Raw genomic sequence first — 14,453 nt, 5'->3', positions numbered from 1 at the left:
TGTGTAAATGAAAGTATCGCCATAAAAATGTCAAAACTGCTTCAGTGTTGGGGACAGCATCACTTTCTTTATCATTTTTTCTTTTCAAGAACTCCTCCATAATAGGTAACTATCAGAGATTCGCAGCTGTCATGTCAATTCAGTGGCACACTACCATATGTGGCTCATGTGCTAAAACTGAGTGTCTCACAGCCCACACGGCCCAAAGGTGTCAAACAAAAAACCTTTAGCATCCCTCTAGAAGGCGCCTGCGGCCCAACCCTATGGTTAAGAATCACTGTTGAAGTGTACTGCTCTTGAGATAGTTGTGCTGTTGTGATGTGTCAAGTCAGTGTAACACCCAGAGCATCTCTACTTACAGAGTGTACAGTACCAAACCAAATGACAACAGCATCAAGCATCAGGACCAAAGCGTCCACTTCCAGGACAGAGAGCCTTAGAAGTGTGTTCAGTGAGGATATGAAACTGTTGTTTGTGAGCGAAGTCCTTTCCGGAGACAAACTCCTCTACAATGGATCATCTTCATCATCGCTCATGTCGCCTCCTTATTGCACGAATAAATCCTCATTTGCTGGTGACTGATCGTCCCGACTGCGTGTTTACATTTTCACCCTCCTTTATTACAGAAGCCAGACGCTGTTCATCATCTTCCTCCTTTTTTTAATCACACCGGGGTAATTGTTGGGGTCTTATTGCAATCTTTCCAGCAGTGGGTGGGCTGGACATCATTAACCAGCATCACTGATGTATTATTTTTAATCTGCGCAGCTTCCTGCCACCTCCATCACAAGACGGCGTCTAACAATAAAGCCAGCGGGTCGTCCGCTGCTGCCTGTCCTGAGGGGGCCGGACCTCCACCGGAGAGGCCTCGGATTTAATAAAACCACAGACTCACACTCCCCGGACTGCAGATGGCGCTGAGGACGCTGAAAGGGAAGAGCTCTGCTGCAGTGGGTCTGGCAGGTGGCTCCAGCTCAGGTATGGGACTGGGGTTAGGTGGTCAGATTTGTTTAGTTTAAAGGGAAGAAGAACATCACAATAAATCCCCTCATATAAAACATCACTTCAAATACGGCTACTTTTATTTCCAGTCCAACATCTAGTTAATTATACTGCATTTCAAGACAATGACAAAAAAATGAATCCAATTATTGCATTCCCTCGAGAAATTACGATGACTTCATTTACATTTCATACGGATATTTATTCTCTCTCACACCTTTAAATTGAGGACACATCTTCAGTCCAAATAAAAATATCCAACTTCATAAAAACAGGGTTCCATATTACAAGAATACATGGAAAAAAAACATTTGAAATACAATGACATTCATTGTATGGTGTTTTTTCATTCCCACTCATCTAAAGGTTTTTCTTTCCCTGCTTTTGTCTCCTATGAAGTATGAAATAGTAGTCATTTAACTTATTAATGACTCAGCCTCTATGGTTTTACTTCAAATGTTTACATTGTTAACCTTTTTTTTTGCTTCATTCGTGCATCTTATACATTTAATTTAAAAAATAGAGAAATCAAAATCTATTTTTTTAAAACGTTTCCTCCTAAAATTTTATTTTTGCTTCTTTCGCACTTTTAATTTCTGTGAGGTTCATAATATTCATTGAAATTCCAATTGTTTAGTAGCAATTTTCAACTCCCTACAATAACCTTTATATAACACTCATAAAATAGTCTTCTTTTTTTAGATGTTTTTCATCCATCATGCTTGATATTCTGTTTCTGGGGGGGAAAGGTATTGAGTATTTTGTCAGATTTAGCATGACAGTTCAATCTGTGGAGGCTCCATACACTGTATAATCAGAAGTCCAACAGACTTGTCACTACGATAAAATACACGTAGTAGAGCTACATATTCATGTTTTTATAACCTCTAAATGAGGTAGAGCAAATGAAATGAGTGATTTTTATGGCAAAACTAACATGCTAACAGCCTCTAACTGGGTCACATAAGGATAAAAGACACTCACAATGGTTCCATTATGCGTCTCACACCAAAGCGAAGAATGTGAAACCAAGCATTCATTAGAATTTATCTCCTGCCTCCTGTTGACTATTCTGTTTATATTGTTATTATTATCTTTTTACGAGTCGGTTACGCTCTTCTCCGCGCCCGACAAATCGCTCCCTGAAGGCGACTCGTAAAAGCTGCACACCTGGATGAACCTCTGACTTAGCGCTTGTCGCATCTGGAGTAACATTGAGTAGTTGATGGCCAGTTCAGCTCTGCGGTGATGATATTTAGAATAAAATATTTAGAGTATATTTGACACCCTCGAGATCGTTGGCCTGTTTATCGCAGCGATAAGTGAGTCAGCATGGAGAAGGGAAAGAAAAGAGCATCAAAGTGGAGGCTGCGCGCCGGCGGGAGATTGATGCTCTCTGTCCTTTCACAAAGGGCATTTTCCTGCACAGTAAGCGCGAGCGAGTGCGTGGAGTCGACACGCGGAGCATCCTCTGGGACGGCATTGCAGTGTGTGTGAGAGCGAGGACAAAACACATAAAGCAGCTGCGTGTTTGTGAAGAATAGACGAAGACGAGTGTCGCTAACAAAAGAATGAGGTGAGAGAACAGAGCAGGCAGAAGAACACAGAGACGTGGAGGAGGAAAAAAGGGGGAGCGTGGATGAGAGGGAGATGTACAGTAGACAGACAGTGAGAGAGGTAAATGGGAGGAGGTGAATAATTCAGAGCTGCTCGCTGCAATCGCCGCATGCGTATCGATGAGATCAGAGTTTTAATGAGCGGCTAGTGAGCGCGCTTTTATGGAGGAATCAATCAGATGATGACAAGCAGAAGCGCACATTCGTACACACGGCCATCACAGGGAGGATGTCTTCACTCACTCGCTCAGCGACGGCCTCGTCCTTTACACCACAGCCGCGTCAAGCTGACCCACTTTGGCCAGGAGTGACCCACGTTTAAGCCCGGCACCACAGCTACATTGGTGCTGAAGGTTAACACGTCGCTTTTGTGAGGTCATGAGGCTCAGTGGCAGCAGTAGCAGGTAGCACTACTGTCGACTACTACCACCTCAATCGGGTTTGCATCCCACCTATTCTTATTTGAATTTGATTTTTTTTTTATTAAATAGCAACAAAAAAAAAAACTAGGGGTGGGATTCGATTTAAAAAAATAATCGAGTTAATTTGAAAACGTGTGATTAATTAATCTCAATTAATCGCAGTTTAATGGTGTAAGAATATTTGCCTCAAGAAGCCACATTTTTCATTTTGAATGAATCTGGTATAGTGCTGAATCAAATGATGGACCCACACATACATTTAAACAACTAAATATTGTTTATTTTGCATCAGTTTGACAACAGCACAATAAATCACTATGGTGTCTATATTCAAGTTTTTATATCACTTTATTTGAACTAAAGCTCTTTTAATGTCTTGAAAATATTTGGATAAGAATTTCAAATACATTCAGAGTAGTGGCCCTTGAAGGAGCTGGATTTGTCTGCGTATCGATAAAAGGAAATTGCAACTTCTTGCCTCAGAAACAGGTTTTGTACTGATGACTGGACCGGATATCGCGTCACACGTACACGTAGTGGTCCAAATAATGGCGTGAGACGATCAAGTGTGTTGATAAGGTGTGATGAGAGTGTGTTGTTTGTTTTGTGGCAGAGAGACGCTCTCTGATGATGTCATCTCATGGCGCACTCTAGCAAAAAAATAACAAATGGAAACAGTTGCATTTTCTTTTTGCACATTGTCACTAAATTCTCCAAATCATGTCGAAACACTGAGACGAAAACTTGACTACTGGTGACCAAGCTCAGTGTGCAGTTTGACATATGTGGCAGCTTCGCTCAGCTCGCACTCAGCTACATGAGGAAGTACTCGCTCGCCACAATATGACGTCTGTTGATGTAGGCTGACCTGCTTAAGTTACACCTGTAAAAAACACTTGGTTCACCCTTCATTCATAAATAGACTTGATACATTTAGCACAAAATGGACTCTGTGAACTAGGAAGTCCAGCATTCGGATGGCGAGCTAGTTTGACAAAAAACTACTTGGGGAAATCAGTCAGTAAAGACTCAGTCAAGTCTGAAATAGACTTGAGCACTAGAGAGTGCTCAGCATGGGAAGGTCAACTGAACCAAAATAGACTCAGTCAAAGTCTGCGACCGGCTCCATCAGTTAAGGACTCCCCAGGAAATCATCTGAAACTAGAATATCAGAACATCAGACTATGTTAAACTGTGCGTCCGAAATGCACTTGGTAAATAAGAGGCTCCAGGATCCAGGCTTGAAAAGGACCGTAAACACTCGAGCGGTAAATGTGGAGGTCCAAAAAGGACCAGGTAAAACAGGAAGTCACCAAAACCACAGACTGATTCGAAGAACTCCCAGCTATCGTCTTAGCATCCCAGCTACGTTAGCACCACTTGAAGCTCTCTCATTATCATGAAAAGTCCTCTGAACCTTCACCATCCAGCCGCCGGCGTCTGCACGTGATGTCCAACATGCATCAGCTACACTAGTTCCGCGCGCGCTACTGCACGCACTTACAATAACAGCGTTATCTGGCTTGTTGTGATGCTTAAGTCGAGGCCGCGGGGAAAGAGAAGAGCAGATGAGTCACAGATTAGAGCCGATAGGAGCAATAAAGAGTAGAATAACTGTGGAAGACGCTTCGGTGCTGCTCTCTGTTTGAAAGCAGCCTGTTGTGTTTGGATATCATTACCAAATCCACTGAGCACACAGATTCCCGAGCGCTTCTTAAGCTGTCTGTCTCAGCCTGACGCGCATTGTCTTTTACGCAGCTCGAGTGTGTTCCGGTGCAGACGTGAAGCGGGAGTTTACCATCACAGGCAACCATTTACACCAACCTCTGCACCCGGCTCAGCTAATATCCTCCACTGATGCAGGTGTCTCTTCTCACACTCACACACACGACTATTAAGGGAACATGGGGGAGCTGTAGTCGGCTTGATGTATTATTCAACTGCCCCCGGTGTGTGGCGTTAGCTCAGGGTTGCACTCACATATCTCTCGCTCAAACACTGCTTCAGTTATTAATACAGAGCCACGAAGGAAGAGGTGAAATGCCTGAGGAGACACACTGTGACAGGAAAACATGCAACATATTAAAAGATAATAGCAGCAGCGCATCTTTATTTACACTCAAAGATTTGTTTCGGTTTTCTGCTTCACTTCAATTCATCACAGAGAAAGATAGTGGCGTTCGACATTGTTTTTTCAGGCCTTGAGAATCAAGTCTCCTCCTTCCCACCCTCGGCCCCACTTCTGTTTCTCTCACCTTTTGTCTATGCTTCCTGTCTCGCATTATCATTAGCAATTGAAACGTTCACTTATTCTGACTCTACCCCAGGCCTGGCCAACCCACTGCTCCATGCGGCTGTTTCCCCAGTTTCATGCGGCTCTTCACCAAATGAGCCGCAGAACTGGCTGCGGTTTTGGTCAAGTTGCTGTTGAGATGACGGCTTATACAGGGAATAAGACGAAAAAGTAAGGGATATTCCGGCGAAATGTCAAAATATTGTTCAAAGATTTTGACTTGCGCTTACCTTCCCAAGCAGGGGGCAGGGCTTGGAGCACGCTCAATGGCGATGTGAGTTGCGGTCCGAAGACTTGGAGCGTCATCAGATCCACGATTTACATGAGTTAGTTCCACGCTTCACTTTGTCATTCCCTATACTAAAGGTATGGCATGTGTTTCACCTATGATTCATTGTTGATGGTGGTGAAGTCTGTTGAATCCAGTGGAGTGAAGATGAGACGCTCCAGTCTGCAGCGTCGCTCACACACACACAGACCGGGGCCACGATATTGGCGGCATGAGCCACGTGAGAAAATATAGAAGCAAAATATGAGCACACATTTCTATCTACGCCACTTGATATTTCCAGGAGGATCACGGTAAAATGTATGAATTTTAAGAGGCATACGCCGGACATGAACCAGCAACCTTGTGACATACAGGGATGCGCTTGAACCGCTATACTGTCATGTGATCAGCTGCTCAGGTGAGCCTTAGAGCCTTACATGTGTGTAGCATGTGGCTCTTCTCAGCGACACAGTGAAACAATGAGGCTCCGGGCCTCTGACTGGTTGGCCACCCTTGCTCTACACAGTCACGGTAATGACACGGCTGTGATCCATCCATCGGCTTTCAGGTCCTGATAGAATAAGAAAATGTTGGTGTGATCATGATCTGTCTCTGTGCTCCCTTTTAACGCTCTCTCATTGTCAGAAAACAATAAGACATATCTGAGGACGAACGTCTCTGGGGAAGCAGCGCAATGCAATTAGCCAGCGACTACTTGACTAGGAAGTTCATGAGAATATTTCCAGGCTGCATTCAAAGGCAAATATTTCTGAAGGTCCTTGCACTGCTGGTTGACTGAAGAAGGTTGGACTGTTGTAAGATTCTCATTTATGAATGAGTGTAAAAGTGCTGCTCTGAATTATTAAACCAACGCAATAATAGCAATTTATTTAGTCATAAACTAGATGTTAATTTTTAACCAGTTCACTTGGTTTTTTTTTTTCACCAAATCATTTTACTTTAAAAGATTTTTGGGTGGTAATACATCTTGGTACCTGCTTCCACACGTTCTCATTCTTCTTCTGTACTTTATACATTCAATAGGTTAACTCTATTACTGCCACTTAAGCAGGTCTCATTGTACAGTCGGCTAAAAGATCTCTGGAGGAGAGTCGAGCCACAGCCCCAGTTAAATAAGAAATAATAAATTCCTCCAAGTAACTGGTGTGGACTCCACATGGACTCATTTTCAGCACAATGAGTCCACACTTGGAAAACTTCGATTCTTGATCTTTTATCTTGAATAAAAGTGGAAAAAAATGGCATCAGACAACTCAGATAAATGAAAATTGAACTAAAACAAAAAAGGAATGTGAGTTTGACCAGGATTCCATTAATTATACTCTGTTTTTAATGAACAAAAAGACAAATTCCACAGAAGCTTCTGAAACAGACAAGCTTCACCAGCAGAATGAGTAAAGAGAGGAACCACAAAAAAAAAAAGTTTTTTTTTTTTTTTGGGAGAGAGATTCTGTGACCTTGGGGTGTACGCTAACGCCAAATGTCTAGTTGCCACGGCGACGGCAAATATGTCTGCACTCTCCGGAGAGAAAAGACACTTCTTTGCTGTCAGACAGCTGGTGTAAGTCAGGACGCGCACATGTCGCGACTGAAGGTTGCCGGTTGAAATCCCAATTTCTGTGTAGCCTGATCGGACCACATTTCTATCATCACTGAGGATTTAATTCTTTATTTCTTTACAGAACATTTTGGATCTTGAATTCTCATTCTCCCTTTAATTGTCTACATTTTAATGATGTAATATTCATCCTATGGTCTTTTGGAGGAGAGCAAAAACCTTGAGGTCCAGTGAGGGAAGGGCTGGGACGATGCGCATGTTAAGTCTGCATCAGTCGTGGAGGAGACAGAGCTGAGCGTTTATCAGTCACGTCTGCTCTCACCTGCAGTCCTGACCTCAAAGTATGGACCAAAGGAACAAGACTGGAGTTACGCTGAAATGAGACCATGTGGACTCTCTCCCATAGATTGGCCAACGACTCTGCTATCCAAGTCTATAGGAGTCTTCTGTTCACAGGGAAGTCTGGGCCTCTCTACTTCGGCTGCTGCCCCCATGACCCGATGCCGGATGTGTGTCAAATGAACATGAATGAATGATGTGTTTTCTCATCTTTAAGTGTTCATAACACCTTTAATTTGCCGACTTTTTCCTCACCATTTTTTAACCCCAAATTCATGAAGAAATGTGATATTGATTTCAAAAAGTCTTTATATTTAGCATTTTGCCCACAATATTTAATGATTTCCTTTGTTTCCATGTTGTAGATGAAATAGAAGCTGCCACAGTCTTTGTGTTCCCATGGGAAAATGAGGCGTCCAGCCATGAATGCAAGCCTGGCAGGAACACATCACCAGAGAACCTTCATTATCTAAATTCTCTCATTCAGAGGGAATTTTAGGTTGGTTCAACAAAAAGCGAGTGTGTCCTATTGTGGGAGTGGAGCGCGCTAATGAAAGACACACACTCTAATACATCCATTCAGCTGTCTATAGAGATGATTAATTTAGGACCCCCCACCTCCTCTCACTCAGCTCTCCATCTCGCTCAGAGAATCCCGGCGACTCTTCCCTTCCCTCGCGCTCACTTGTCTGACGCAACCCGTCACTAACCAGAGAGCTCAGACACAAAGAAGGGGAGCTGCCACTTCTCCACCACACACCAGGAACATGAATGAGTTAATGGAAGAGGTGTTGAAGGGTGGGCAGGTGTCAGGACGTACACATGCTCGACAGCGCTCCCTGCTGGAGGTGAGGGGCAGTCCAGAAACAAAGCTGACACAGCAGGGAGAGTTGCTCCCACCAAGACTCCCAGGCTGGATAATGGAGCGTCGGCCACTTCGGTCTGGTCGGAGTGAAAAAGTAAAAACCCACAAGAAGAGCTGACATCTTCCACCATTTGTTTGCGTGTGAGGATTCCACCGATATCCCTCCCCCTCCGCTGCTTCCCTCTCAGGATGTTCAATAATTCAAAGACAGAAGAAGTCAGGATCTGCTCAGCGGGGGGGCAACCAGCCGACAACATATTCATAGAGATCTGTCAGAGCACAGGCGACTTACATGCTGTACAAACGAGACACACCATCATCATCATCACCATCATCTCCATACTAAACAGATCTGTCTGTAGGAATCCAACCTGCCTGCAGACATTGGACAGCGCTTTGTAGCTATTCTTGTTTTTGAGCCTCGGATTCCATCCTCCCTGTAAAGTTCAGATGGGAATTAAAATGTACTGTGCCAGAGCCACCATCTCCCGGGAGCTGAACATTATTTATGAATTAATCTTTGCTCATCTTGCTTTGTCTAGTCCGACATCAAACATTATGCAACTCATCCTCCAACTTCAGCTTTCCTCTCCAGCATTCACGCCCAGTGACAACCTCAGTACCTTCATCTCTGAGTCTTCTAACTCTCCATCTTCCTCTCTAGACCAGAGGAGAGCATTTCACTGAGTGTGAGTCGATTGCTCTGACCAGCCTTTCACAGCACTTCCCGCCGTCCATGCTGAGCAGCTTCGATAAGAGCTGCCTTGACTGACATACTGTGAGCCAGCTGTGTTTCTAGTCTGATATATAAAAGAATTGTGGTGAATCTTTTTCACCACAATCTGGCAAAGTCATTCACCGTGGAACAGGGAGCACTGCAGTCACACGCAGTACTCACTGTCACATTGTGTCTCTTTCTAGTAAAGGACACAGAGAGAGCCAGAGGTGCTGGGCAAGCTTGGGGCGGATGGGGGGGGGGGAAGTAACCACAAAAATAACTTGCACAGGAGATGTACAGCAGTGGTCTCCAACCCCTGGGCAGTGGGCCGATCCATGGATCAATTGGTTCCGGGCCGCACAAGAAATAACTGATTATTCCCGTTTTGTGTATGATCTGAGTCTGAGGGAGCTTTTATTTTGGAAAACCTTATATTTTGGGAAAATGATCGGATTCTCTTGGTTAAGACTCAGTCTCTTGAGAGCCAAAGTTTAACCCACATGCTCGCAAAATGAGTAGGAAACAGTTGTTTCTTTGCAAAGTGTAAAAGGTTCTGTAAAGAGACAGGAGATCCTACGACTTCCAAGTAGTTTTCAACAAACAACAAGTTCAGGGCTCACATTGATTTAACAATATGGTGAGTTCAAATTTCCATGGACTTTATATTTAGCATTGTGGTGTGTTTAGATGCAATTTGGAAGGCATGTTTAAACCTTACCATGATGACCAGATTCAGTGAGTTTTAGGGCACTGGTCGAGATGAGGACAGGTGGTGAGTCTTAGCAGGCACATATAATGGGTCAAAGTGGCAACATCATACCCCCCGGGCCACGTTCCAAAAGTGTTGACTGGTCCCAGTGATAAAAAGGTTGGGGTCCACTGATGTACAGTATTGGTTATGGCATGTGTTGCTTCCCGCAGACACTGAAAACGTGAAAAGTGAACGCGCCGAATGTGACACCAGGATGGTACACAACCAACAGCAGATACTTCCTCACAAACAAATCTTGAGCATTTCACATTGCCAATTTTTGTTATTAGAAAATTGTAATTTAACTGTGAGATGGCTCACAACCTGCTTCACAAAATAAGCATCCACTGACCACTGTCAGTTCCAAGCTTTTTGCACACTCCGCAAAATGCTTCTATGGGTTTACCATGGTGGGCTTTAACCAGGGTTAACATGGTTAAATATATGGCCTTTTATATAGCTTTGTCACATCAGCCCAATGAAATCCCATGCATTTTATTGACAGTAAAACACTGTTTTTCTATTATTAAATTTAGTGGGTATGGTTTATATTCCTCCATACAGTAGTTCAACTTCCAGTCACTTCTGCTGAATCTTGAATTTTCCCATTTCTGTCATTGAATATTTCTTCTGTTCTTTCACCACAGCACACACTGGCAGCACGTTGCATTACAAGCATCCGTTGTTGCGACCGGCCGTAAAACATTCCAGCTGTCAATCTATATGCAACACTTCTGAGCAAAATTAGATTTAGACGTTCACATAATCAAAACAAATTGTGTTTGTGTTCCATCAAATTTACATCACTATTAATGCATCTGAACGTCCAAGCCATTTCAGGCCTTCATTTACAGAAAATCTATTTCATGACTTTTCATGCTTTTTATAAGCCCTGCTGTGACAAGACTGCACCAGGACCTAAACACACGCTTGACAAATGGCACGTCGACTGCTGCCGCATGTCACTGCTCACAATTTGTTTGGCAATAGCTGATTCATATTTTGGGGCATTTCAACTACAGTTTAAGTGCATGCTTCCAAAGGTAAGGCCTGGACCATCGTGCAGGAAGCAAAGAAGTACGAGCTCGGGTTCATTCGGGCCACGAATGGCAAGCAGGCTGCACATATGAGACCGCAGCTCTAGATCAACTTCAAATCCCCACTCTGTCTTATTTGACAGCAACAACCCACACACAGCATCGTGGTATTAAAGAAGCATGGCAGCCTCGGGGGGGGCCGAAGGAGAATCACAGCTTCCTAGAATGTCCCCATGTTTGTGTACACAAACACATGAACGCTCAACCGCCAGACAGCCTGACTCAGCTCCCACTGTATTTTGCCTTCATGGTTTTATTGGTCTCACAACTTGAGCCAGCTGCTGGAACATCAAGGCAAATCCAGGATCACATGAAAGCAGATCCCACTCCCTTGCTGCGTGGCTCCTTGGCAAACACACGCGACTACACACTGCCTGTGTCAGACAGGATGCATGAGAATGTCTCGGATCGCCACTCACCTGTTGCCAGAGAGCTTCTCCTCCAGTTCATGAGGTTTGAAGAACCATTTTCCGATCCTCACGAAGCCTTTGTCCATCAAACATCTGGAGAGGTTAAGAAGAGAAACCCATGTTATCACTGAGCACACGACACAGAGGTTGAACTACACTGATCTGAGCTGCCTGTGACATTAGCAACTAGTCAAAAGTCTGTTGTTAAGTTGTCATCAAAATAGATTCTGTCACCAACAACGAAAACTGAGTTCCATGCGAATTATTCAGCGCTCCACATCCCCCTCCCCAGCGCCTCAGCGATTAACTGTCTTCAGAATTCTAATCACGCCGTGTGATGGACAGCTAGTCCGAGCGATCACATCACAGACAACATTCACAGGAAAAGAAAGCCTGATCGTTTTCCCCTCAAACGTGGTGAGCGCTCGGAATTCCCGCTTTCATCGGCTCATTTGATCATGAGGAGCTGTTCGCTCATCACTTGGTATTTGGCACCTCCGCTCACCTCACTTTAGCTGCTGTACACGGTCAGGAACTTTGACTTTTCTCTGTGTGTCTGTGCCAGGGTCGTCCCGGCTGGGTCTTCTGACCCGGGTCAGCAGACCAACACTTGTTTTTATGGATTTCTTTCCGCTCAGCCGGCTCTGCTCTCCTGCCGCTGTCTTTTCTTAGACGACCACAGACGCGGCGCCGTCGTCACCTGGTCGGTCTCATGACCCTCAAACCCCCGGGGCCTTCCTGGTCGACATCATATCTGACTCATTTCTTTGCTAAAACCTCCGCTTTGCTGCGCAGTGATAGGCAGATCAGACTGATCCACTTCAGGACCTGAAGTCTCAGGATCTTCTCTTTAGACATGGTGATGCTGTGCACACCATCACACGGCAGCAGCTCATCATTGGTCGGTCTCAAGACCACTTCTTTCGAGGTCTCGTATGCATTACTTGGTCTTGTCTTGGTGTCGGACCAGGCAGACTAAGGATTTCTATTCAAGACTGGCTGAGACAGACTGAGAAAAATGTCATAATTGGTAAAAGCAGGATTCTGGGTTTTGTTGTAGGTTTTTTTTAAATGTATTTCAGGCGGTCACATACTGATCCACAAGAGGTGCCGGTTTGTGTTGCAACTAATCAGGAGGATACCTAAACACCAGTATGGTGTCTGAAGACTCTTGTTTGTCAGACTGGTGTTGCTTGTTTTAGCCGATTGGTTCACCAATGTGCAATGTGTGACAATCTTGAAAGACAAATCAGGCTTCAGAAAGGTTGCCGCAGAAAAATGAAACAATGACAAAAGGAAAAACAAAAGGAGAATCAGGATAAGATGAAGACTAACAAGAAAAGTAGCAACAACAAAAAGAATATGGAGAGGAGAAAAGTAAGAGAACATGAAGAACATGAGGAACAAGAGCAACAATAAGTCGACGTATACAACTAGGCCGGTCACAATAATCTGGTCAAGTCCATTTATCGCATGATAATAATGAAAAATGAAGTCAGTATTTTTGCTGGCCTTGATCGATTGCTCTGCGCATGTTCGCTTGTCTGATTTCCTCGGCTCCTGCAGCCTAACCTCGGCCACTGACAAGAGGATTGACTCTCCATCGGGCTTGTAACACAGCAGATGAGCAAAGTGAATCCTCCTGTCGGTCCGAATCAGACGTCCCTCGATGAAATCGGAGTTTAGGCAGCAGTCAGTCAGTAGCAAGGCTTGTGCCACATGACAAAAGTGAGGAAAAACATCATGACAAAGCCACGGCTCCAGCGTGGGAATCTCTTGGCTTCAAACCAACTGAGCGAGGAGAGCGTGGAACACGTGGACGAGCTAGTGTGTTGTATTTGCTCTCATGTGGTGACAACAAAAGAACAAGACGCAAGCAAGAAGTAGAACGGAAAGTAGAACAAGACAAGAACAAAAAAGAGAATTACAACAGCAAGAACCAGAAGAACACAAGGAACAAGATTAAGATATAACAACAAGGGGAAGTAGTAAACAAAAGTAGAACAAGAATGAGGAAAAGTAGAAGCAGAAGACGAATGTAACAACAAAGAAGAACAAGAATAGGTAGATGTAGCACTGCTGCGGCAAGAATGAAAAGAAGAGCTATAAAAACAAGTGGATGTAGAAGAAGACAGGAAGAAGAAAGGGGTGAAAGTGAAGGTGTGATATTGTAAGCTGAAATCAGACAGATTCACTCAACATTCCACAGCACTTTTGGTGAAACAATATTTTAAATGTGAACGTGGATGCACTGAAGAGCAGAGGAAGGGAGTGTGAGACCTAAAGACCTGAGTTCTCCCAACCCAAACTAGCCAGAGAAGGCAGCAGCGGCGTCTCTTTTGTTGCGATAGCGGGCCGTAAAGGAGAGTCAAGGTAATGGGAAGGTTAATTCCGCCTGCCCCCTGCCATGATCACTGAGGCTGAACTCAGTGGAGTTGGAATATGTGCTGCTTCATTTAGCAGATGGCTCCGGCTGCCAGAGGAGAGCTTTGGCTACTTGGGGAAATGATTCAGTGCTGGCATTGTAATTTCTTTCAGGTGACACGATGAGAGTGACAGAAGACGTCCATCAGCACATTTCAGTCCTTTTGTTAGAGAGCACTGTCATCATTGGTGGATTTATATTCCAGGATTTATGAGCGTTCGCCATCCCACACGCAGCGTCGCGGTGGCCACCGTGCGCTTGTGAGTCCTCGGTGTAGAATCTGACAGGAGCACAACTCAAACACAGCAAAGTGGTTACTGAGGCCCATTTAAAGATCAGCAACTTCAGATCTACCTCAGAAGTTTTTCACATCTGTGGTCTAATCCGCACGCATCAAGACTGAAATAGTCTTGAGTATTCCGCCCTTGGGGCCAGGCACAGTAGCCCTTGATAAAACTCACTCAGCTCCCAACCTGAATGTGTGCGAATGTGTCCTAAAATCCACTAACACGATCCCATCAGATAAGCCATCATCGCTAAATATGGAAACCTTGTTCCCCTTAACAATACTATTAAATTTAAAGTGTAATCTGAGAACTAATCTGAGATTTATATTATGGAAGGCCTTTTTTAAAACCCTTTCAAAAGTTAGGGGGGGTTTATTT

General features: G+C 44.3%; 1 protein-coding gene across 1 annotated transcript in view; it reads right to left on the bottom strand.

The window, feature by feature from the left end:
- LOC128769466 (mediator of RNA polymerase II transcription subunit 13-like) overlaps positions 1-14,453 on the bottom strand; it is an 89,887-nt gene that overhangs the window by 16,054 nt on the left and 59,380 nt on the right. Inside the window, exon 4 of the mRNA XM_053883252.1 lies at positions 11,373-11,456. Coding sequence (XP_053739227.1) covers positions 11,373-11,456 — 84 coding nt within the window. The remainder of the gene's footprint in view (positions 1-11,372; positions 11,457-14,453) is intronic.

The sequence above is a fragment of the Synchiropus splendidus genome, chromosome 1 (assembly GCF_027744825.2).
Source record: "Synchiropus splendidus isolate RoL2022-P1 chromosome 1, RoL_Sspl_1.0, whole genome shotgun sequence".
NCBI lineage: Eukaryota > Metazoa > Chordata > Actinopteri > Syngnathiformes > Callionymidae > Synchiropus > Synchiropus splendidus.
Note: the sequence above shows the minus strand (reverse complement) of the source record. Positions and strands in the feature narration are given on the sequence as shown.